General features: G+C 41.1%; 2 protein-coding genes across 8 annotated transcripts; one reads left to right on the top strand and one right to left on the bottom strand.

Moving 5' to 3' along the window:
* The first annotated feature begins 622 nt into the window (after positions 1-622).
* On the top strand, positions 623-17,326 carry Ufd4 (ubiquitin fusion-degradation 4-like). Of its 7 annotated transcripts, none has more exons than XM_071797556.1 (22): positions 623-709; positions 1,573-1,618; positions 2,066-2,205; positions 2,286-2,520; positions 2,661-3,001; positions 3,127-4,186; positions 5,670-6,066; positions 6,421-6,456; positions 7,211-7,477; positions 7,591-8,147; positions 8,242-9,148; positions 9,248-9,537; positions 9,622-9,879; positions 9,994-10,204; positions 10,484-10,684; positions 10,950-11,209; positions 11,523-11,729; positions 12,133-12,348; positions 12,423-12,667; positions 12,802-13,372; positions 13,510-14,567; positions 14,711-17,326. In XM_071797556.1, the coding sequence occupies exons 3-22, from the start codon at positions 2,066-2,068 to the stop codon at positions 14,991-14,993; spliced, it is 7,740 nt and encodes a 2,579-aa protein (XP_071653657.1). In that variant the 5' UTR covers positions 623-709; positions 1,573-1,618; the 3' UTR covers positions 14,994-17,326. The 7 variants fall into 7 exon arrangements, with proteins under 7 accessions (XP_071653657.1, XP_071653676.1, XP_071653670.1 ...); XM_071797569.1 differs by having other exon boundaries at positions 638-880; positions 11,523-11,681; XM_071797549.1 differs by having other exon boundaries at positions 638-880.
* Mdh1 (malate dehydrogenase 1) lies at positions 17,317-20,518 on the bottom strand. Its single transcript, XM_071797588.1, has 5 exons — positions 20,357-20,518; positions 19,782-19,977; positions 19,006-19,328; positions 18,373-18,750; positions 17,317-18,075 (listed from the first exon to the last, which is right to left on the bottom strand). Exons 1-5 carry the CDS (start codon positions 20,357-20,359, stop codon positions 17,977-17,979), a joined length of 999 nt encoding a protein of 332 aa, XP_071653689.1. The 5' UTR covers positions 20,360-20,518; the 3' UTR covers positions 17,317-17,976.
* Positions 20,519-21,389: the final 871 nt, after the last annotated feature.

Below are 21,389 nucleotides of genomic sequence, written 5' to 3'. Positions count from 1 at the left end.
ATAGCTTAGCATAAGCGTAGCATAAGACCGCTGGACCAATGAGCATCTTATGTAAATCAATATGGCGACTTTATGCTGGATGCTCATTGGTTTAGCGGTCTTATGCTATGCTTATGCTAAGCTATGCATTTTGTGTGCGATGGCCTTTAAATCAACGCGGTTATGGCTATCATAAATCAGGAGGTCGATTCTGTATATTTTGAGACGAGGTAAAAATTAGAAAAGTGAACAGATTTACTAGATTTCGACAAATGAACGTGTAGATTCTCTAGTAAATTTCCTCACTTTCGTAATTTTCACCTCGTTCCAAGATGATACAGAATCGACCTCCAGCTTTTTTAGGACCACTTTGACCAAACTTCAAGTAATCGTTGCGTAGTCCATTGGAAATGACCACGCGCGTCATTTCCAATGGATTAATCAACGATTAAATTAATCGGAGCTCGGTAAAAGTGGTCCTAAATTCATTTAACGTCGTCCATATCTCTTTACATGTAAGTTCGGCTTGCTGCTCGTTAAACGTGGCGACTCAAGCGAATAGCGAATAGCGAGCGAGTAGCGAGCGGAGTAGCGAGTCGAGTTGCGTGATTCCAGTCTACGTTGTATGTACATACATCGAGCATGAACGTCACAATTCACATATGTAAATGGCGAGGAATATATATGACGTATCGACAATATAAAGAAAAAATTATTTGCGGTGAGTCGGGTGAGTGCTTTGTCAAGTCGATCCGTTAACACAAAAAAACGCAGTTCGCATTGTTAACGAATGAAATATACATAAACGATCTGTATCTGTTTTGCGTGTTGATAAACGACATTTGTGCAAGAGGATATGGCAAGTTGACCTATCGCGAAGAATGGAATGCCTTGTACAACGGTACGTTCCAACGATAGGCAGGCGTACGTACGTATGTACGTTAACGTATGTGCCTGCGCGTGTGTTGACGCGTGGTGTGTAAATGCGCCTGATGCGTGTGATGTGAATATTATAAATCTGTCGAGATATACGCATCACTTTTATCGTGCTGTAACGTTCTTTGTTTTGCGTGGTTAATCCTTAAAAACGCGAGTAAAAACCAACACGTCGCGAGTCACATATTGAAGGTTACACACGGTTAGGTTTCCTCGATGATATCGCGACTCGGACTTGGTTCACGCTTTAGTGGGCGATCGAGCCATAATATACCTATATCTGTATTTAGACAAAAGTATTGTCGTGTACAAGTACCGCGTAGTCGCATTTTTATTCCGTCCAACTCGTCGTACGGACGTTCGGTTTGCTGCTGCATCAGACTCTCTGCGTAAAACATCTCAGTAATGTGCGGAACCAACCTGCCAAAGACTCGTCGTGTCATAAAATTATGAGAAACATTACAGTTTGCTACACCGTACTGTGTTTCACGTATATTTATACATCGTTATTATACAGGATAGATGTTTGTACACGGACGCTATGCTTGTGACTCTTGCTTGTCTTTTTTTTCTTTTTATTTTTTTATTTTTTCACTTAATCACTAGCGCGTACGGCACGTTGCATAGTTTAATAATGTTTTTCTGTTCAACTTTCAGGGTATTGAAATAAAATCGATCCATTTGGTGCTATTCAAGGTATAAGGTAAGTGATGGAACGAACACAAGTTGCTGGCATACGTTACATTTTCTAATAGAGATGAACGCGTTTATCGTATCACGGTACAGCGCGTTACGATACGTACGAAATATCTCTTTTTTTTTTACCTTTTATTTTATTCATTCCATTATCTTTGGCTTTGTACTTTCAACCGTTTTACATTATATTCAAAGAGTCACTGTGGTATGGTAGTTTGTTGAAAGTAGTTGACGAGAACTCTCGCGCATATATAGAAACACTCGTGTCACCGCTCCGTCAGGTTTTTAAACAACGTTCACGTCACTTTACCGTTGATTTACTGATGGTTTGCACAAATATTTACACGATATTTCTCTTTAAAAGAAAAACACTGCTGCGTTATGGTATACTTGTACTATCAAGTATACGTAAGCATACGTAAGATGTAAAATAATGTATCCTTTTCTTTTTGAGATGGCAGATGTTGATCCCGAGACTTTGCTAGAATGGCTCAGTATGGGGCAAGGAGACGAAAGAGACATGCAGTTAATTGCATTAGAACAATTGTGCATGCTGTTACTCATGTCTGACAATGTGGATCGTTGTTTCGAATGGTAATGCAACTGCACTGTACGTTATATAGCACGTTGTATGCATGTAATGTTAATATAAACATTTTGCGTTGCGTTCTCAGCTGTCCTCCGCGCACGTTTCTCCCAGCGCTTTGCAGAATCTTTCTGGATGACGTGGTGCCAGATAGCGTGCTCGAAGTGACCGCTCGAGCCATCACGTATTACTTGGACGTCTCCGCGGAATGTACACGCAGAGTGGTCGCCATGGAAGGTGCCGTAAAGGCTATCTGTAGTCGCCTCTCTGGCGCTGGGCTCGGCTCTAGAGTCAGTCGGGACTTGGCGGAACAGTGTATAAAGGTACGCGGCACCGTGAGTCCGTGCGTTGATCATCAAGCGTACGTCAACAACCTGTAAACGGTCGAACGGTTACGTTGAGTAGGAGGTAACGTATTATCGATGATAGACGCTCACTCTTTTTTGCAAATGCTTTAACGCAGGTATTGGAACTTGTATGCGCGAGGGAGGCGGGTGCCGTGTTCGAAGCTGGTGGTCTACCTTGCGCGTTGTGTTTTATCCGAGAACACGGAGCGCGTGTACATCGAGACACGTTGCACTCGGCGATGGCAGTCGTTACTCGATTATGCGGCAAGGTTGAACCTCAGGATAAGGCTTTGCCCGATTGCGTCGAGGCTCTATCGGTCTTACTCAGACATGAGGATGCTCACGTCGCGGATGGGGCACTTCGTTGCTTCGCATCACTGGCAGACAGATTTTCCAGAAGAGGGACGGATCCCGCGCCATTAGCATCAAATGGATTAGTTTCTGAACTTTTATATCGGTACGCCTGTCGTATAATCTTTTGCCGACACACACACACACACACACACATATATCGCCGTATCGCGTTTTATTGGTTTTTCTTCCTTCTTCTTTCTTTTTAATCCAAATCGAATCATTTTGTAGATTGTCAAATGCAGCAGGCCCTGGTACGTCCGCTACGGCGACTTGCAGCAATCCAAAGACACCTCCGCCATCCAGTACCGTGACTACGGTTCCAACTCCGGAACCAAAGTCCTGTGCTTCTGTTTCAACTATAATTAGCCTTTTATCGACCCTTTGTAGAGGCTCGCCGTCCATCACGCATGATCTTCTACGTTCGGAATTGCCAGATGCGATAGAAAAGGCACTAAAGGGAGACGAGCGATGTGCTCTTGACTCCATGAGGCTGATTGATCTTTTATTAGTCTTATTGTTTGAGGGAAGATCAGCATTGGGCCGCGGTACGACCGGTGGCCCGTCCGGTCCCTTGCTACCAAGACTGAGACGTTTAGATAGCGCTGGAGAAAAGTCGCACAGACAATTGATCGATTGCATACGTTCGAAGGATACGGACGCGTTGATAGAGGCGATCGATACAGGAGGAATCGAAGTTAACTTTATGGACGACGTCGGGCAAACTTTGCTCAATTGGGCCTCGGCATTCGGTACGCAAGAGATGGTCGAGTTCTTGTGCGATAGAGGAGCGGACGTTAATAAAGGTCAACGATCGTCCAGCTTACATTACGCGGCTTGTTTCGGAAGACCGGCTATCGCCAAAGTTCTCCTTAGGCACGGTGCTAATCCTGATTTGAGGGACGAGGATGGTAAAACACCTTTGGATAAAGCCAGAGAGCGCGTCGACGAAGGTCACAGAGAAGTTGCAGCCATTTTACAGTCGCCTGGGGAATGGATGTTACCGCCGAGCCAAGAACATAGAAAACTTGAGACGGAAGTGGAAGACGTCACGGAACCTAAGGGTGATCCTGAAATGGCCCCTGTTTACCTGAAAAGATTGTTGCCGGTGTTTTGTGCAACTTTTCAGTCGACTATGTTACCAAGTGTTAGAAAAGCGAGTTTAAGTTTGATTAGAAAAATGGTGCATTACATCCAGCCAGAATTGCTCATAGAAACTTGTGGATCTGATAGAACCGGGGGATGTGGAGCTATGCTCGTAGAAGTAATTGCCAATGTTTTAGACAACGAGGTAAGCATAATAATAGTATATACGTGAATGTTCACTTTTTTTTCTATCAACTACAACTATTGGATACGGTGTTTCGTGTTTATGTGTAACGTATGGACGAAAGAGCACTATGCGTACAGAGAGAGAGATCTACATCCGAATGACTTGTGTATATTTTGAAAGAAAAGGATTTTTTTCTCTATGTATTTATCGATTAGGGGAGAAATCTCTTTTTTTTTTTCATGTGAGATTCCGCGAAAATGGCTGCGTATCAGACGAAGCTATGTAAGCGTTATGGTAAGCGATAGAATTCTCCTCTTATCGAGAACGATCGACACGTATCGAGCTGTCAAAAATCCGATTTTAAAGACAAAACGGAGATCCCAAAACATGCATGCAGGCAGAGAGACAGTCACGTCAAGTGATATTCAAGTGATGTGCGATATCAGCGATTTAGTAGAGACTGTTTACAGGACGTAGAAATATTAGCGGCATTGTCATCACCTGCTTACAAGATGTTTGGCCCAAAATTACCCGGCCTTACGACTCACAAGTCTTCGAGTTTTCGCAACTACATTCTCGACACGACGGTAACGTCTATTGCATCGTTCTATCGCCCGCTACTTGCGAAAACTTACTTTGGTCGTTTTTCAATCGTTTTCCAATTTAAAAATTTTTCAATTAATACGTACGTCGAGATTACTTCATATACGTTTAACATTAACATAATAAAATGCATTCGTTGTACGTTACTTGAAGCGTGAAATTTAACTCACTAAAATTAAACTTACTTACGCATGTCTTGTATCTCCACTTGATGTTACACTTGATATTACTCGAGTCATATTACTGAAATCACAGATATCTTGCGTCGTTATGCGGTTATTCTCTTTATATAATGGAATACACGTGGTCCCCGAAGGTAATCATAAAGTAAAGTAATAATATAATCGGTCTGTCCAACACATTTGATACACATTTGCGGCGTGTATCATTTATCTCGTAAAGAAAAAGAAAATAAAAATAGTGAACTTTATTATTAATATTATTATTATTATTATTGATGCAAGAAAGCGAGATTTATAAGATAATGATCGAGATCGTGAAGGGGTAGATAAAGAGATGACACATACCTTGAAAGTTTTGTCAAAGAATCAGGGACTTGACAAGTAGATGAGACGTATCGGGTCTACTTTTGTCCACTGCCTGTTTGCCGTTGATGGGATCTAAAAATGTTTACGTTTGTTCCAACGGATAAGAAAGAACAATGTACTAACAACCGTCTACTACATCTCGTACAGTTTTATAATTTTGCAAAGTAAAAGACCTGCAGTTTTTTCTCTTATATATATATAGAGTGAATTTTAGACGACACACAACGTTTGTCCTTGTTTTACGTTTCAGAAAGAAAATCTTTATCTTTATTACGTTGTCTTTTGTCTCAGTTGTTTTGCGTTTTACATACTTTAACTATTTAACAACGTGGTGTGTTTTACATTAACAGGAAGATGAGGACGGTCATTTGGTCGTCCTGCAAATGATACAGGATCTGATGATTAAAGGCAAAGATGAATTCTTAGAACATTTCGCACGTTTAGGAGTATTTTCAAAAGTTGCCGCTTTAGCCGGACCCCAAGAAACTACACCCGAGCCAGAAGCGGAATCGAATCAATCTGGAGAAGAACAAAGAATGGAAGATGCGAAAGAATTATTAATAGGAAGAGCATATCACTGGAGAGATTGGTGCATATGTCGAGGACGTGATTGTCTTTACATCTGGTCCGATGCGGCAGCTCTAGAACTATCGAATGGAAGTAACGGGTGGTTTAGATTTATCCTTGACGGCAAACTGGCAACTATGTACTCTAGCGGAAGTCCGGAAGGTGGAACGGACACATCGGGTGAGCATACACAGACACCCGCCGGTGCGCGCAATAAACCGACGCACGCACACATACGCACGCACACATGCATGCATGCACGCTTGATTTTATATTTGCAAAAATTATATTAATCTCGCATCATTTTTCACATTCTCCATCCCGCTGTTACCGTTTTCTTAAAAGAGAGAGAAAGAACCGCTTTTTATCCCTTTTCGTCCGTAATGATTTACCGATGAATATAATATACATATAGATATATATATATTTTTTTTTCTTCAACGCCACTTTACGTTGCACTTTATTTTCCATTTGTGATTAACTTTCGCGAGGGGAACTATGTAAAGAATAACTGGTTTTACTAACTGCCTACAGGAAAGGGGAGGAACACAGAGTCGCTTACCACTGAAGGTAGGTCACACATACGTGTATCAACTCATGTATAATGACTCCCTTCCTTATACCATATATTTTACCTTGAACATTTTAGTACGTTCTACGCACGGTAGTGATGGGATCAGGTGTATTCTATCAGCAAGATTAAACTCTGTTGGCCTAGTTTCGCAACTCTGCGTACTTGAAAAAAAATTCAAGAACACGACTTTAAATATTATTCGAACCTGGTCGAAATATTACTTGTTTAAAACGTCAACCGTATGAAATATAATGTGACGGTGTATACACATATACGCACACGCATCTCTTTTATTATTACACGTTTGCATGTCAACACTTGCCGTCGTGTATCAACATGATATATTCAAATACCCCCTGCAAAAAGATTCGCTTCTTCACCATGTCAACTACTTGCAATAGTTTAAAGTGCCGTTCGAATTTTGCAGACCGTCACTTTGCGCAACGACAGTGTATGAAATATTATTTTTCACGAATATTACTCGAATCCAAGAAAATCCGAGCTCGCGTATTAAATTTGATTCGAATCATCAAGTAGATACATGATCAAACTTGATCCCATCTCTGTTCTACGGGCGCGCGATATAAAAATGTACATCACAACTCATCTCTCTTTCTTTCAACTCTGTAACTTGACTCTTGTAACGTGTACGACGTGGCATTCACTTTCATACTTGATTTGACCGTGTTCACAAGCGAGACGACCTCGTCGTCACCTAACGCGATATATCCATCCATAATATCCTTGCAGAAAATCGTGGCGAATTTCTGGAGAAACTGCAGAGAGCACGTAGTCAGTTGAAAGTGAATTTTACAAGTCAGCCTGTGCTCTCTCGGCCTGGTACTACACGCCTGGTCGTAGGAAATTGGGCATTATCCAGTAGAAAGGAGAGCGAATTGTGTATACATAATAGCGATGGCCAACAACAGGCAACCATTCTAAGGGAAGACTTGCCAGGTTTTATCTTTGAATCCAACAGAGGTACCAAGCATTCCTTCACAGCGGAAACGAGCTTAGGTACGCGAAAAAAGTATCTCCGTCGTCGTTATCTCAGCGTAGCCATTTAATAATGTTGGACACCTTAAATCTCAAGTATCTTATGGTTTCGTATTTCCGTACGTTACATTTAGGTCCAGAATTCGCAGCAGGTTGGACTGGCAAAAGGGGCAAGAGATTGAGATCGAAGATCGAAGCGATTAAGCAGAAGGTTAAGATACAAGCGCAGGAGATATATGAGCGTTACTTTAAAGCGGCTCAAGCTCAACCACGCGGTGTAGTCGCTAAGCTCGGTGCCATTGTCACGCAGATAGAGAAAGCGTCTCTGAAGCAACACGCTGGAAGTCGCGAATGGCGCACGATATTGCAAACTGCGTTGGAACAACTCAAAGTATTGCTGAATGAGGAGGGTCGAGTGTCCGCGTATGAGCTGCACTCTAGTGGTCTCGTACAGGCGTTGCTCGCCTTACTGGCTGCGCCTCCTGCTGGACCCTCGCCCCCGACATTAAGAACGACCAAGCTTAGGATGCAAAGGATAACTGCGTTCAAGAGCTGCTTCCAAACGAAAGACACGATCAAGGAGCCCAACTCGGCGAAAATTTTAGTCCACAAGTTGGTTTCGGTGCTGGAATCGATAGAAAAATTACCCGTATATCTGTACGATACACCCGGATCGGGCTATGGTTTACAGGTAGGCCAACGTGCGTGCGCGGCACGTCGATAATATCAACTTGTTTCTTTTGCGCGTGTCACTCACATGTGTCCTATTTCGATATGTTTCGCAGATTTTGACTAGGAGATTACGCTTTCGATTGGAGAAAGCTTCTAGCGAGAGCGCTTTAATAGACCGATCCGGTCGTAGCTTGAAAATGGAGCCATTAAGCACGATACAACAATTGGAGAATCATTTGTTAAAAATGGTGGCTAAGCAGTGGCACGATCACGACAGGTCTACGTTCGCTTTTGTGAAAAGATTGAAGGAAGATGGTAGAATAACGTTCAAGTATCAGCACGATTTTGACGAGAATGGTTTGCTATATTGGATCGGAACGAATGCTAAAACTTGTTCCGAATGGGTGAACCCCGGTCAATATGGTTTAGTCGTCGTCACGTCGAGCGATGGGAGAAACCTGCCGTACGGCCACCTCGAGGATATACTCAGCCGTGACCCGTCGGCGTTAAATTGTCACACCAACGACGACAAGCGGGCGTGGTTCTCGATAGATCTTGGCGTTTGGATCATTCCAAGCGCTTATACCTTGAGACACGCGAGAGGATACGGTAGGAGCGCGTTGAGAAACTGGATGTTTCAAGCGTCGAAGGATGGCATTACCTGGATAACGTTGTACGCCCATGTAGACGATTGTTCTTTAAACGAGCCAGGTAGTACGTCTACCTGGACGTTGGAGCCACCGAGTGAGGAGACACAAGGCTGGCGACATTTGCGTCTACAGCAAATTGGAAAGAATGCATCTGGACAGACGCATTATCTGTCTGTGTCTGGTTTTGAGGTTTACGGCGAAGTTACTGGAGTATGCGAAGATTTGGGTCGTGCAGCCAAGGAAGCCGAAGCCGGTGTACGGAAGCAGAGACGATTTATTAAGACGCAAGTTCTTAAACACTTGGTTGCGGGAGTTCGAGTGGCTAGAGGTCTAGATTGGAAGTGGAGGGATCAGGATGGCGTACCACCAGGTATAGTATACGATACGATACGTATATAATACGATAATAAAAGTGCCGTCAATGTAACACACACACACACCACGGTTCTGGACGCCTGTGTTGATATAGGCGAAGGTACAGTTACGGGAGAATTACATAACGGATGGATAGACGTAACGTGGGATCACGGTGGATCGAATTCGTACAGAATGGGTGCAGAGGGAAAATACGATCTCAGGCTGGTTGGCGCCGCTGGTCTCGATACGGATAACATGGCAAAATGTAAGAGCGGTGGAGGAGTTTTAACGGGTCGAAAATCCAACAGCACTCCTAGTTTACCCGATTGCACTGATACCGCTATGCGTGGTTCGGTAGCTTCTACGGATCAAGCTGCGAGTGCGGATAATCTAGCGGCAAAGGTAGAACGTTATCCATCCGTCGCGCTAAATTTGCTAAATTTATCTGACGTGTTTCTTGACTAATTCTCTACGTGCGTCAAGCAGCAAGCTGCCGAATCGATAGCCGAGAGTGTGTTATCGGTAGCCCGTGCGGAAGCAGTGGTTGCCGTGACTGGGGAAAGCGGAGCAAACTCGACGAGTGAACTTTCAGTTGTGTTGCATCCCAGACCGGATACGACTGTTACTAGCGATCTAGCTACTATCGTCGAGAGCCTCACCCTCAATACGGATTGCCCGGTCAACAGCACTAGTAACCGAGCGTCCAGTTCGAAACCACTTTTCGCTACTGTGCGAGGAAACAAGGTGACGTATAAGATTATCGTTGTTGTTGTTGTTTGCAAACAATATCCTTCTCTTATAGTTGGTTTAGATATCGTACGTTATATACTGACTTATCGATATGCGCGATACATACAGGCTAGTGGAGGCTTACTGAGTTTGGAAACTGCTGAAGTTCTGGACCGTATGAGAGAGGGTGCTGACAGATTACGCAACAATACCAATAGTTTTCTGAGTGGTGAGCTACTTGGTTTAGTTCCCGTTAGAATCAGCGTTTCTGGCGAGTCAGAGGAAAACTCGTTGAGGATTAAATCTGTACCGAGACACCATCCTACTGGAATCGCGGACGGTACGTGTATCGATGATTGCTCCACTTTGCGCGATATACCTTTCGATATACTACCGATTTTACCACACTGTAATGCTTACATTTAAATCAGACATCAATCAGATCGAGAGATGCGTTCGTAACACTGTACACCTTTTAAATTAAAACGTATGTCATGTTTGTATATGCGGTAGATACAGAATCGCGCACTTGTTAATCTGTGACCGAACATTCACGTCCCTTCCTCGTGCTCGTGCTGATTTGCGTATGTAAAAATTCCGTACATTTCCTTCGACGTAGTTGCTAAAGACTGTACTCGAGAGAAAGAAGCTAGCTCGTCTACACAAAATGCAACGGGCGGTTGTCCTGTTGTGGTTACCAATCCCATGTCGGTATCTGTGCCTAATCTCGCTTGTTCCGATGCTAACAATACCTTGGAATCAACAGCTGCTACTGGTTTATTGGAAACTTTTGCTGCAATGGCGCGAAGACGAACATTAGGTTAGTTGCAAATTAAATAATTTAGTCGCGACGAGACTCTACACCTTTGTTGTTTTTAAAAAAATACATTTCATTATTATCGTCATTCGTATTATTATTATTACTATTACTATTGTTACTATTGTTGTTGTTGTTGTTGTTGTTGTTAATGTTATCAAGATACATCTTTGTACCTGCACGTTTTGCGAAACGCTCTATATGTAAAGCTGTTTTATTACATTTACGTATATTACATGTAGAATTATATTACAAAAACATTTTTCAGGACCTGCGGGTGGACAGCATCTCGCTTCAAATTCTAATACGAGTTGTAATCCAATTCGAGGACCGAATTCTGTATCTAGTCTCGTACGATTGGCACTCAGTCCCAATTTTCCTGGTGGTTTACTTAGTACGGCGCAAAGTTATCCAAGTTTGACGAGTAGCGGACAAGTAGCCGGTAGTGGCGTTACTACGACAACTGGACCAGGTTTAGGACAAGCGCTTACTATGTCTCTGACTAGTACAAGTAGCGATAGCGAGCAGGTAAACGTACTATTTAAAGAATACGTTACTCTCGAGTACGGCCACGATGCTCTCGTGATATGTACTCGTTCATCGTTATCGAGGGCTCGCGTCTCTCCACGTCATTCGCATGGTTAAACGTATGCGCACGGTCTGCTCTTACAGCCAAGTTGCGCAAGTTGCGTGAAAAGTCGCATGGCTTTTAGACGTCACGCCGCGCCGTTCTCTTGCGAATGTATTCGAGAACCGTCGAGCCTCTGTCAGTTTACTTGGATGAAGTTGCAAGATTGGTTTTGCCTTAATACAACGCACACACATATATTTATGATTCCAGGTTAGTCTTGAAGATTTCTTGGAATCCTGCGGAGGTGTCGCGACCTCTAGCACCGGTGGAGGTCGTACTACCGGTGGCCCTACGCTTTTGACCGAATTGGAAGATGACGAAGACGGTGTTTTGGAAGAGGAAGAGGATAATGAAGAAAATGACCAAGAAGTACGGCCCAACAACTATTTCCGTACGCGAGACGTGTATCGATGCGTTGTAAGATGGAGCTGTCTATAAGCTTTGTTTATTTTATCGGGTTACTTGTTCGACTCGATCGGGCGAAATCTCCTCCTTGGAGGTTTCGTCACGCACAAAATAAAATGAGCAACCGTCGTTATATTACACGTCTTTTGCTCTATACACGTACGACGTCTTGATATTTTCCGTACGGAAAACGTCAAGCAAACGAACGTTTAATCTGCGTGATTAAAGAACGCGATGGAACATGGGACGTGGACAACTTGATTTAGACAACACTGTGTGCGTGTTGGGTATCGAGGTTTATGACAGTTTATGACCTCGGCAACGTATAAATCGAGTCAACAGATCAGAACAGTGCTCGTTAACGTAAATGCGTATGCAACGTGTGAGACATAATCATCGTTTACGTATATTTCAGGAAGAAGATGAAGAAAATGAGGAAGAAGGTGACGGCTGCGAAGGCGAATACGAAGAAGTAATGGTAAGTCGTAATCTCCTGGCGGCATTCATGGAAGAAGAAGCACCACAGAGTAGCAAGAGACGTGCATGGGACGACGAGTTTGTATTAAAGCGTCAGTTTTCCGCTCTTATTCCTGCTTTCGACCCACGTCCTGGCCGAACAAACATTAATCAGGTAAGTAATGTATAATATACTAAACTATAAACTAGATACGACACGTTTATTCAAGTTGCATTTTTTTACAATAGACAACGGATTTGGAAGTTCCCCCTCCTGGCAGCGAAGCGCAAGTTAATAGTCGTATCGGGTCCGTACCTATGCCTAGACTTTCCTTATCGTTGAAAGGACCAGGTTTCCCGGGTATACCGGATGTCGAGATATCGCTATCGGACTCGCACGCTAGTATTTTTCAAGCGGTCCAGGAACTAATGCAGTTAACCGAATTGGGCAGTCGTCAGGAGAAATTGAAAAGGATATGGGAACCAACTTACACGTAAGAATTTGAATTTTGCTGCGTACACGACGTATATCCCTAAAAATTATCCCTACTGTGAGAAAAAGAAAAACAGCGAGTTGTTGGATCGATTTTCTATCCACATCCAACTTGTGTTTTTTTTTTCCATATAGAATAATATATAAAGAAGCCAGGGACGAGGAGTCGTCTGGCAGAGCGACTCCGATCGTAACGTTGTACTCTCGTACGCCGACGCAAAACGCAAACGCGTGCACCGTCGAGGATGTTCTACAACTCTTGAGACACGTATTCGTATCGGGTACTGTTCGTGATGAGGGCGCCTCGGCGGAGCAGGACGACGCGAACGATACGACCTACTGGCTTCACCCGGATGATTTCACATCTAAAAAAATCACCAACAAGATCGTACAACAGATTCAGGACCCGTTGGCTCTGGCCGCTGGTGCACTGCCCACGTGGTGCGAGGAGCTCGCGCGAAGCTGTCCGTTTCTCCTACCTTTCGAAACGAGACGACTCTATTTCAGTTGCACCGCTTTTGGTGCTTCGCGATCTATCGTATGGTTACAAACGCAGCGAGATGCGATCCTTGAAAGACAAAGGGCACCGGGTCTAAGTCCACGGCGTGACGATAGCCACGAATTTCGTGTCGGCAGGCTTAAGCACGAAAGAGTCAGCGTGCCGAGAGGAGAGAAGCTGTTGGATTGGGCGGAGCAGGTGTTGAAGGTAAAGGAAAAAGAGATTGAAAAAAACGTGCATGTTACGTTGCACGGACGCAACAACGTAGGCAGGATACCAAGCGTCAACGTATCGTTATCTCTATATTTTATTTTTATCTCGTCTTCCTTTTTTTTCCCTCGTAGGTGCACGCAAACCGCAAGAGCATACTCGAGGTAGCGTTCGTAGGAGAAGAGGGTACCGGTCTCGGACCTACCTTGGAATTCTTTGCACTAGTCGCTGCGGAATTGCAACGTAAGGACCTGGGCCTCTGGTTATGCGACGACACCGCCGACGACGACACGGCTACGCGGATCTTAAACGAAGAGCAAACGTGCGTTTCTGGAGAGAAGATTCGGCCTGCGGGATATTACGTAACGCGTACCAGCGGCTTGTTCCCAGCCCCCGTGCCACAAGATTCGGCAGGCTGCGATCGCGCTGTTCGATATTTCTGGTTCCTAGGAGTCTTTTTGGCAAAAGTTCTCCAGGATAATAGATTAGTAGATTTACCGTTATCCCGTCCATTCTTAAAATTAATGTGCCGTGGTGATATCTCGAACAATGTCAATGAAAAAATCGGTCTTACCGGCGTCACGCAGGAGAGCATGTCATCCAGCATGTCGAGTAGCTTTATATCGGAAGAAGGGGAAAACGATGCTGCATGCTCTTCGTTAGAACCTTGTCCATGGTACGCCGGATTATTAGACATAGAGGATCTCGTCGAGGTGGATCCTGTAAGAGGAGAATTTCTAAGAGAGATACAAAATGCGATGGCGAAGCGCGATAGAACTTTTTCCGATGGTCCAAGCTCCGCTGACGAAGAAACGTCATTATACATTACTCATCCATCGGGTACTTCGGTGGCTATCGAAGATTTAGCATTAACCATGACGCATTCACCAAGTTCGAAAGTTTTTCAACATGATCAAGTGGAATTGGTGGAAGGTGGCTCGGATATCGTAGTAACGATAGAAAATGCAAGGGAATACGCGAATCTTACCATCAATTACTGCCTTAACCAGGGAATTTATAGACAACTCGAAGCGTTCAAATCGGGCTTTTCAAAAGTCTTTCCGATGGAAAAGCTCCATGTTTTTAGTCCAGACGAAATGAGAGCGATGCTTTGTGGAGAACAGAATCCACAATGGACGAGAGAAGATTTGCTCACGTACACCGAGCCAAAGCTAGGATACACAAAGGAAAGGTAAGACGGTATTAATAACGGATATATTTTGGTAACAAACTTGTATTTTTATAATAAACTAGACGTAGATTTAAACGACTCGCAATAGAAAAATAGCATTAACCCTACGTTATTTCATTTAATGCAATTTTTTTTTTTTTCAGTCCTGGTTTCCAAAGATTTGTCAACGTGTTGTTATCGTTAACTGGTTCTGAAAGGAAAGCGTTCTTACAATTTGCCACTGGTTGTTCGGCTCTACCTCCAGGAGGTTTATGTAATCTACACCCCAGATTAACTGTTGTGCGGAAAGTGGACGCTGGTTCTGGTGGTTATCCTTCTGTTAACACTTGTGTTCATTACTTAAAATTACCGGAATATCCTACTGAGGAAATCCTAAGAGAAAGGCTGTTGGCTGCTACCCGAGAAAGAGGGTTTCATTTAAATTAAATTTATTCTTTTGTCCCAAGATTCGAATTAGTCGTAGATTATGCGGAAAAAATTATACTTAACAGATGTGTGTGTGTGTGTGTGTGTGTGTGTGTGTGTGTGTATATATATATATATAAATTTAATTCAAATATATATATATATATATATGTATATGTATGCTGTGTATGTAAAAACGAGTGTGAGAACGGCCTTTATTGTAATTTGATAATTTTATTTTTCTGGTACGAATTAGTATAAATAGACAACAACTTGGTAATTTGAGACTTTGAAACTTTGTCTTTGCAAAAATACGTGTCTATAATGTTATTTATATGTTCCTTTGGTCTTTTGTTTCGCCTCTGCATTTTATTTTATTTTTAAATTTAGAAACTTAAAAAGTGATTCTCCACGTATTCTTGTTCTTTTTTCAGATACGTATCAAAAAATGTATCTTTTCATTTCAGTAAATCAGTACAATCATCATCCGATACTTCAAGCTCTCTTGAAATCACATTGGTTTTCTGTATATTCATCTTTGTAATATTTCGCATATACATATATTGTGTTGATTCATAAATGAGTTCCGCGTTTTCTTTTATCAAGTTTTTCTAAATGACGCACCGCAGTGGGCTACGATTTGTTTATCATCTCTGCTTTCTCGTTGTGTAATATGGATTTTGTTCCATCAATAACTGTAAAGTATAGTCATGAGAAGCCGGAATGACTGCTTTGATTCGGAATCAATCCATGATTTATCCTTCAAAGTGATATCTCCCGAACGAAATTTCATACATCACTTTCGCACTGCTCGATCTGTATTATGACACTTTCACAATACATATACTACAAATTTTTGAGTCGTTACAGCAGCACCGTTTCCTTGTTTGAATTTGTTAAAAACGTCATGTGGTGCGTATGTACTTTCAGATCTTCCATTTTAAGAGTTCACTTTCACGATTTTACAAGCTGATGTGTACAATTATAGTAATATTCTGATTTACAACCGAGGGACCTTTTACTATCAAATAAATTAAAAAATTTATTAAATACACGTAGTAACTTGGGATAAATTTTTCTCAGAAAAGATAAATTGATATTTGCAGCAGAATTTATTTATGAATCAACCTAATATATTGAATATAGATAGGACAAAAAGTACATATATATGATATATACATATTTATATTTAATGTAATTTCTTGGCGTGACGTAGTAATTATCCTTCATTTTATTTTACCATAGATATCATTAAGTCGAATTAGTTGAATCTACGATTTATAAACTATGATTAATCAGATTTCTGCAAACATATTGCACCTTGATATATATACGTTACGTTACGTGCAACTTATGACATATGTATTATTTTCTTGTACATTGCAAGTGAAAAACACGTGTTCGAATACATGCACACGCGCGCGCACACACCCACACGCACACGCATGAATGCATGCATGGACGAGTGCGATCTGTGTTCGCGTGTGTGTGTGTGTGTGTGTATGCGTATGTATGTAATGATGTTATGTAATGTAATTATTGGAACATTCAAAGACATCTATGGAAATGACATGTTTGGACATTTAATTGGTTAAACTATTATAAAATAGGTTGAATTTGGAGGCTGTTTTTTTTTCTTTTTTTCCATAAAATGTCTGTAGAAGTATTTTAAATATATTTGCTATTTTCGTGAAACAAAAACATGAAAGCTTTTCTTCACTAGAAATGTTAACGTACTTTGAAAATAGTCTATGCAAAAAGCAAATTTTGAAAGAATTTCTATTTTTCTTTATTATGAGAATACTTGTATGCACATGTTACGTAAACAGATTAACCTGCTATAAATGTTTATGCAAAGAGAATTATATATAAGTTGAAATTGACATATATTCGCAAAATGATAATTTTTCGTTAATGATATCGAAAATGATGTTTCGTATAGTATCTAGACCAATGTTTGCAGCTTTCAAATACCTGCTCCTTCTGTATATTTGTGTATTGTGTATCCAACTTTTAAATATTCGGAACGCAAGAGTATCTCTTTAAATGTGATGAGAAAAACCAAGTTGCGACCGTACGTTGCAAGCGTTACCAGGACCGGATAAATTAAACTCTACTGCATCCTTGTATAATACGCTACTTAATGCTCACGCGCGCGATTATTATAATAGAAAAAAAATTCGAAATATATAGTTGTAACAATAGATTTTAGAAAATAAGATATAAAGATAATATAAATGTGAGAAAAGAGAGATTGATTAATATGATATTGACATTAAAAATTATCATTACTGTAACATAAATTATTCTCATGAAGGAGATGAATAAAAGCAAAAAAGTGCTGTAAAGTATAACATTTCCCAATATATATATACCTTTGTTACAAGTTTTATAAAGTCTATACATATACACACATTATGTATACCATCTTATATACATCGATAATTTGCGCACATGATTTATAACAGAATACATAACATTTACAATTTTAGTAGTACGTACGTATTAACGATTTCATTTTTCTTATCTTCTAATCAAACTATTTCATTCAGTATATTTACACGTTATACGGTGTTTTAAAATTTGAAATAAAAGATTACAACACGCGTGTACTACTGCAATCTTTTGTAAAACATCAGTTTAGTGACAGTGCCAAATGTGTGGTTACTGTAGATGCGACTTACAAACTTGAATCACAACTCGTTATAAGACCATTATATATCCTACTATTCAGAACATTACTATTTGAAATACGAACGTGTTTCCATTACGTAGCTTTTTACGAATTCTACTGCTGCAGAGTATTTTTATATTCAATTTTTGGAACGTACGTGTATGTGTGCCAAATGTATGTGTAGCAACGATGAGTGAGCATCTTGTATGTGTACGTGTGGGTGTGGGTGTGTGTGTGTGTGTGTGTGTGTGTGTATTATGCAACATAATTCTACAATTTTGCCGACACAACGTTCTCTCGCATCTCATTGTTTGGCACTGATGTTACTAGTCACTTTTTTAGTACGTTGTTTGCCTCAGCACGTTCTTCCTCCAATTCCTTAGATGTAATATCCAGCTTTGACTTTGCAACGTTGTTAATTGGGAGATTCTGAAATTAGATTACAAGATGGACTTTTTTCCAGAGTCTTCTTTTTCTATAAATGTATAGTGAGATACTACGTTTACTATTGATAATTTTAATGTCGTATAATCACGTAAAAAGACACTATCGTTATTTGTGTAAAAGTACAAATCATTAAATCGTTACTGTGTGAATACATAAAATATACGAGTATCTCAGACGTATGAAAAGAATCTACATATGAGAAACACAGAGTATTTCGTACGTCACATGATGTGTATTTGAGCTAAACGTGCTTCGAGAGTCACTTAAGTAACGACTTACTTGCACTATCTCATACCGCTTGTCCTTGATAGTGACAGGAAAAGAAAACACAATATCTTTTGGGATTCCATAACTCCCATCGGACACAACGCCCATGCTAACCCACTCTCCAGGCTTAGTACCGAACCACCAATCTCTCATATGATCTCCAGCGGCTTTAGCAGCGGACATGGCAGAGGACATTTTTCTGGCAGCTATTACGGCGGCGCCGCGTTTTTGAATTGTTTCTACGAAGGTGTTGATCAACCACTCGTTATCGTTTATCTCAGATGGTACTGTTTTTACGCCGGATGAAAGCTCTACAGTTGCATGCGCTGCATCAGGATATTGTGTAGAACTGTGATTACCCCAGATAATGACGTTCTTCACTTTATCAACCTGTCGTATCACACACACATAACGAGATTATAGAATAGAAATATTCAAGATTGCACAAAACACACGTAATGCTACGACAGCCTCAAGTACAGTCTTGCATTGTATCGCTAATTATATAAAAAAAAAATCTCCAGTAAAGGGAAAAAATGAAGAAAAATATATCAAAACGCAATAGTAGAGTAGTCAATGTTCATATGCTTTATCCGAAAAACCATATAGAGTTTTAAGCACAATGATATGATTGATATGTATTACCTGTACATTTAATCGTGCGGCTAACGCTGCCTGTGCTCTGTTTTGATCCAATCTAGTCATCGCGGTAAAGTTTTCTTTCGGAATGGACGGTGCATAATGCGAACAGATAAGCGCGTTAGTGTTGGCTGGATTACCTACGACTAGCACCCTGACATCCTTACGAGCATACTTGTCCAGTGCTTCGCCTTGCACCTTGAAAATTTCTACATTTGCGGCCAAAAGATCTTTACGTTCCATTCCTTCCTTCCTTGGCATCGCGCCAACCAAGAAAGCAGCTGCTACGTTTTCAAAGGCCTTGGCTGGTTCGGCCGTTGGCAAAACCTCTAAAAATTTAAATTAAACCATCTACAGCCGTACGAGCTCGTAGTGAATGTAAAAGTTGGAAATGCACAAGTATTTGCATAGCACGGTGTGGTGGCAGTAAAGTATAATGTTATACAATATATTCTAAAACCTACATTAATCATCAATATAGATTCATTGAAAATTATATATTTTCTTTATAACGTCTTCCCCGCATCGATTTCGTCACACAAGATTTAACCCGAAAACCGCAGTTATTATTACTGCTCGTGTTATGCTTAAAAAATAATTTCTTCAAAACCCAAATGACGGAATCTTAAAATGCTCTGCTAAAATATGAAAACTCGACATTATGTTTCCCCCACGTTATCTTTACTATACGTTCATATATTTAGGCATGTATGAGGCCGTATTCGATACATTTTATTTAAAATCAGGTTTTAAATGTAAATAATTAAACTTGCACGGCCCACCTCGTAAGAGAGGAAGTGCTAAATCTTCCAATTCCATAACCACACCATCCAATACTTTCATCATGGGTGGAATATCTAATAATCGGAGATTAATGGATTGTTGCGGACCAAAAACTGTACCAGCTGCAATCTGGTACAGCAGAGAATAGGCAATTTGCCCAGCAGCACCAGTAACCACGACACTTATAGGTTCCGTCTAATATAAAATTAACGAAAAAAAAAGAAAAATTATCCCCTTTGACAATATTACGTTTCAATAATTATAATATATATATATAAGGATAACATGAGAAACATGGGCTTAATATATGTATATCCAGGCAATATTTAACAAATTTTATAATATATTGGATACATGTACGACAAAATCTTTAATTTATTAAAATCTAATTATTGCATTACATGTTGTACGAAATAAAGTGATTAAATTAAAATTGGAACATGGGATAGGATATATGATTCTATATGGAGGTCAAATAAAGGTGAAACCAAAGGTCTGATGTATCCTACTCAAGTAATCTCATTTGTGCTACATTATTTTTTAGTCAACGCGAAATGTATTATCAAAAACTCACCATTTTTCTCTAGTAATGTACTGATTGTGTGAAATGACAGGAGAAAGACGCGCTCGGTACTCGATACCTAAAATATTACGATTAACCAAAAGACTAAATGGCGATTGACGATCGACTGGAACCACCGTCCACCGTCCTGGAAAACTGTGGAAAACGGTGCCGCCTCCAATAATCCAATCCACGCCGCCCAGCGGCCAATAGGCCAATAGGCCAATGGGTCTGTTTCTTTTAGCTGCACTGACTGAGCTGGGGCTGAACTGGTGCAATAAGTTAGAGTGAGTACGGCCGTACGTTCCCGAATCGAGCAACCCGATTGGTCGAAACTTTACCGTTACTGTTAACGAAAATGTGTGTGTCCGGGGCTTTAAGCAGGGCACACACAACTTTCGTAGAACGTAACAGTTAAGCGGGGAGCACACACTTCTGCACAACGCATAATGCGTAAGCATAAGAAAATTGATTGGTCCATACACATGTGCATAAGGAAATAGACCAATCAATTTTTTTATGCTTACGCATTATGCGTTGTGCAGAAGTGTGTGCTCCCCGCTTTAATCCAGACAAACTTGCATAGCGCATAAACATAAGCATAAGAGAATTGATTGGTCCATATGCATGTGCATAAGGAAATAGACCAATCCGTTTCTTTATGCATATAGCTTGCACCTATGCAAGTTTGTCTGGATAGACCTTAAGGTTCCGACCAATTGTGTTGCTCGATTCTTACTTTTACGGTTACAGACGGCCAAATTGAGCAACGCGATTAGTCGAAACCTTACTATTACGTTCTACGAAAAGTGTGTGTGCCCTGCTTTAGCGATTAGGACTTTAATCGGAGTAAGCACATAAAATTGCAGGAGCCATGAGCAGAATGCAGGTACCATAGTGCATGCGCATATGGCTTCTGCATTGGTCGCGTTCAGCAGACCAAACCGCTCAGTAGCAATCGAACGTGATTGGCTCTTATACTTTTAGAACCAACCAATCGAGGCAGAGTGTCGATAAGACAAACTCAACAGTTGTGCAACAGTTG

The sequence above is a fragment of the Temnothorax longispinosus genome, chromosome 1 (genome assembly GCF_030848805.1).
Source record: "Temnothorax longispinosus isolate EJ_2023e chromosome 1, Tlon_JGU_v1, whole genome shotgun sequence".
NCBI classification, from domain to species: domain Eukaryota; kingdom Metazoa; phylum Arthropoda; class Insecta; order Hymenoptera; family Formicidae; genus Temnothorax; species Temnothorax longispinosus.
Note: the sequence above shows the minus strand (reverse complement) of the source record. Positions and strands in the feature narration are given on the sequence as shown.